Here is a 5,000-nt window from a genome sequence, read left to right as displayed (position 1 = left end):
GAGAGGTAGAGAGATAGATAGATAGATAGAAAGAGAGAGATAGAGAGAGAGAAAGGTAGAGAGAGAAAGAGAGAGAGAGAGAGAGAGAGAGAAAGGTAGAGAGAGAGATAGATAGATAGAGAGGTGAGAGAGGTAAAGAGAGAGAGAGAGAGAGAGAGAGAGAGAGAGATCGAGAGAGAGAGAGAGAGAGACTTCTGGTGCAAAAGAACACTAACAACCCCAAGTTAATCAGTTCGTGTTCGGAAACACGTCCATCAGCGTGACTCCAGTGGAAACCATTAAATCAATTAGCGGAACAGGAAGTATAAAGTGGGCGTGTCTTACCTTGACCTTCGAGTCGAAGGGTCTTTCATGACCTGTGCTTCTTTGATATCCCCAAATTTGTGAAAATACTCCCGGAGGGTGTCTGAAATGAAAGGAGAAATGAATGGAAAACTTTCATTATCATTTGATAATTACACTTCCTTAGAAATTACAGCTTTTTACTAATACTGTGATCATCACCTCGGAGGCTAAATGAATATGAGAAATTAGAAGAGAAAAAAGGGGGGAGGGTGGTCATAGTGGCAAAACATAGACATGTAGGCGATACAATAAGAATACTAAGGGGAAGAAATAGTGAGAAAAAGAAGGAAAGGAAAAAAAGATTGATAGATACATAATCACACACAAACATTCACACACACATACACATACACACACACACACACACACACACACATTTTAGATAGATAGACAGAAAGAGAAAGAGAGGAAATGAAGAAGTAAAGAAAGAAAGAATACGCTTCAACAGTCGTAACGTCACTTCCCTCGTAATGACGCATGGTAACTTAGTAGAAAGAGAGAGAGAGAGAGAGAGAGAGAGAGAGAGAGAGAGAGAGAGAGAGGTGTTCTAATAATGGTAAACTATAGAGCTTGTGTTATTACATATAACATTTTAAGAGTCAAATTCGGAAAGACAGAGTTAGACAGATTGTGAGAGACAAAAAGAGAGAAAGGGATACATAGACAGACAGACAGACAGACAGACAGATAGATAGATAGATAGATAGATAGATAGATAGATAGATAGATAGATAGATAGATAGATAGATAGATAGATAGATAGATAGATAGATAGATAGATAGATAGATAAATAAATACGTACATACATGGAAATCGAAAGATAGAAGGTTAGAGAAAAAGAGAGAGAATGGGGGGGGGGGAGAGAAGAGAGATAGATAGATGGATAGATAGATTATATATATTATATATATATATATATATATATATATATATATATATATATATATCGAGAGAGAGAGAGAGAGAGAGAGAGACGGAGAAAGAGAGAGAGACAGAGAGACAGAGAGAGAGAAAGAGAGAGAGAGACAGAGAGACAGAGAGAAAGAGAGAGAGATAGAGAGAAAGAAAGAGAGAGAGAGAAAGAGAGAGAGAGAGAGAGACAGAGAGACAGAGAGAAAGAGAGAGAGACAGAGAGACAGAGAGAGATAGAGAGAAAGAAAGAGAGAGAGAGAGAGAGAGAGAGAGAGAGAGAGAGAGAGAGAGAGAGAGAGAGGACAAGCTGTTGTAATGATATAGGAATGTAATTGGCTGTCCCCGTTTAACCTGTAGCGAATTGTCGTCTAACTATGACATGGATTTCCTGCCATTATCACCCAACACCTTGTTAACCCCTATAGAAATAGATAGTAGTATATAACACCATTTAGTATTCTGGGATCTCATTCATTATCACTTATTTCTCTACCCTACAGTCTCTCTCTCTCTCTCTCTTTCTTTCTCTCTCTCTCCTCTTTCTTCTTTCTTTCTTTTCTCTCTCTTCTTCTCTCTCTTTCTCTCTCTCTTTCTCTCTCTCCCCCCCCTCTCTCTCTCTCTCTCTCTCTCTCCTCTCTCTCACACACACCCACCACATCACCCATCTACTACTCCTCACCTCTCCCCTTTCCTCTCCCCCCCCCCCCCCCCCCCCCCCCCCCCCCCCCCCCTCCTTCGATGCATTTCTCTATTTCTAATCGTGCATTAACTCTAATACACAGTGGAACATAACATCATTAAATTCTCTGACATTTTGCTCAATCACTATTAGTCTATCTATCTATCTATCTATCTATTTCTCTCTCTCTCTCTCTCTCTCTCTCTCTCTCTCTCTCTCTCTCTGTACGTGAAAGTCTATGTGTGTATGTATGTGAGTGTGTGTGAATATATATATATATATATATATGTGTGTGTGAGTGTGTGTATGTGTGTGAGCGTGTGTATGTGTGTGAGTGAGTGTGAATATATATTTATATGTGTGAGTGTGTGTATGTGTGTGAGTGAGTGTGAATATATATATATATATGTGTGTGAGTGAGTGTGAATATATATATATATATATATGTGTGTGAGTGATATATATATTGTTTATGTATACACCTCGTCGATGTCACTCTGCCCTTTCCCTTATTTACCTTCCACCCAAATCTCCCTCAAAGCGAACCCATATGCTGTTAACCTTTCCATCGTTAGAGTCAATTTTACTATTACCCCAACAACCCATCATTCCATATCATTTAACTTAAGCACCTTCATTAAGTCTGTCATATAAAATAATACAGTTTATAAACACTGTTGGCCAGGAAACGTTTACTTCCTAAACAGGTCGATTAAGCAAGATGATGGCCCCAAACTTGTCGACAAAGTCTCAAAAATGAGGCTTCAATTGAATAAACCCCCCCCCCCAAAAAAAAAACAATAAAACAAAAACAAACAAAAAACCCACAGAAAACAAAACAAAACAAAAAGCACAACGACAACAACAGCAACAACAATAAAACTGAACAAAAATTAACAACAACAAAAAACACAACGAAACAAAACAAATAAACAAATTTTTAAAAAACAAAACAAAACAAAAAAAAAAAAACAACAACAAAAAAAAACAAACAAACAAACCGATCAGATCTTACTATTTTATTTTTTAATTTGAAGGTCATCTTCATTGTCCGAAAAATCTAAAGTTGTCTGGCCAACACAAAAAATAAGCATTTTTTCACCACTTGGGCCAAGTGGAAAAGATATTCCAACATTCCAACACACAAAACTATGTGTAATTTTAAATGTTTAAACTCTTGATTTATATAACAGATAGTGAGAACTAATCATTGGAATGGCTGTTTAAATACAATAACAACGAGTTGGATAAGACCAATTTCGTTCAGTTGACGTCAATAAGGTCTTTGTTATTATTTTTAGACAGCCTGTTATGGAGGAGTTCTCAATTATTTTGATCAATCAGACTATAAACGGTTACACACAGCTTTGTGTGTTGGTATATTAAAATTGCCTAGATAGATTATAGATAGATTATATATATATATATAGATAGATAGATAGGTAGGTAGGTAGGTAGATAGATAGATAGATAGATAGATAGATAGATAGATAGATAGATAGATAGATAGATAGATAGATAGATAGATATTTAGATAAAGACGGTAAAAAAAAAAAAAAGAGAGAGAGAGAGAGAGAGAGAGAGAGAGAGAGAGAGAGAGAGAGAGAGAGAGAGTATGTATGTTACATTGACCTTTAGCTTCGACGTTAAGCCTATGAAAATAATCATAAACAAAAGAATAGGATTAGGGATGGCAGCGGCGCATTCCCTCAAACCAAATGGTAGTTATTAAATCCTCTGGGAAATGAATTATCTAGTGCTTTGTCTTGTTTTATGAGGTTTTTTCTTTTAGTTTTCAGATAAACGATTACTGCAACTAACTCTTTCAATAGACGGGAGAATGAATTCCACTTTGATCGTATCAAGTTGTCAATTTTTGTTGTGTTTGATTGTTTGTTTTTGCCTATTTTTCTTTGTTATTGGTTTATTTGCTGTTTTTTTTAAATCTTTATTGATATAAAGGCTCACAAAAAATGACCCTTCCTGTCAACAATGGGAGAGAGAGAGAGAGAGAGAGAGAGAAAGAGAAAGAAAGAGAGAGAGTGAGAGAGAGAAAGACAGACATACAGAGAGAGGGAGACAGAGACAGACAGAGAGAGAGAGAGAGAGAGAGAGAGAGAGAGAGAGAGAGACAGACAGACATACAGAGAGAGAGGGAGAGAGAGAGAGAGAGAGAGAGAGAGAGAGAGAGAGAGTAAAATGAACCAGATGTACATCTGTATAGCAAATTTCAACAATCTGCCATGCTCATTGCGCTTTACAATGGGTCAATTATTTTCCCCAGCAGGTAATGCATGTATACATCTACGTTACATTCAATAACGTAATCAACCTTTTAATTTCGTCCTTGTGTTCTTTCAGTATCGTTCATTATTTGATAGTTTTCGCACCTGAGTATTGTGTGTGAAATCTCTTATCCAAGAGAAAAACGCAGGAGCTCATATTTTGCAATACGCTTCAACAGTCGTAACGTCACTTCCCTCGTAATGACGCATGGTAACTTAGAAACTGGCTCTAAACTATCGGAACAATGGCGGACGCCCTTATGAAATATTTCTCCGACGAGCATATAAGCGGGAAAAAAAACATTATAAATCTGATCATGTTTTGACTTTTACACATTCTGATCACAAGACATATGAAAAGTTCTAGCCAGCACGAAGAATAAAAAGTACCGACTTTCTTTGTTTAGAACCACGAAGGCCGCCGTTGCTGGACGACGTGAAATCAGATTATTGAATCCAATTACTGTCAATAAACAATAAAAATAGATTAATAAATTACTCGTTGGCTGAAGAAGGATATTGATCCCGAAACGTGATTCCATGTTTGTATGTTTTTTTTATTCGTTTTCGAAGCATTTATAGTCATTTTTGTTCATTACTTTTTTAATAGTTTACAGCGTCAAGCAGCTTAGTGTTACTTTAAAGTGTTAAACAGAAAATGAAACCTTCAGTAGATGCAGGTGCTACGGCTGCCAAAGGCGGCAGCAATCCCATACATCATGGAATACTAACGAAAGAGTGAAAATGGAAAGGCTTCGTATGGGAACAAAACAGACAA

General features: G+C 36.9%; 1 protein-coding gene across 5 annotated transcripts in view; it reads right to left on the bottom strand.

Annotated features, from left to right (window-relative positions):
• LOC144968984 (RNA-binding protein Musashi homolog 2-like) overlaps positions 1-5,000 on the bottom strand; it is a 361,376-nt gene that overhangs the window by 237,447 nt on the left and 118,929 nt on the right. For all 5 annotated transcript variants that reach the window (XM_078907898.1, XM_078907899.1, XM_078907896.1 and 2 more), the window contains one exon: positions 325-406. In XM_078907898.1, the coding sequence (XP_078764024.1) occupies positions 325-406 (82 nt within the window). The remainder of the gene's footprint in view (positions 1-324; positions 407-5,000) is intronic.

This window comes from Berghia stephanieae, chromosome 3 (genome assembly GCF_034508935.2).
Source record: "Berghia stephanieae isolate SIO BIC M18660-M18661 chromosome 3, UCSD_Bste_1.3, whole genome shotgun sequence".
NCBI classification, from domain to species: Eukaryota; Metazoa; Mollusca; class Gastropoda; order Nudibranchia; family Aeolidiidae; genus Berghia; species Berghia stephanieae.
This window is presented reverse-complemented; position numbering and strand designations above follow the sequence as displayed.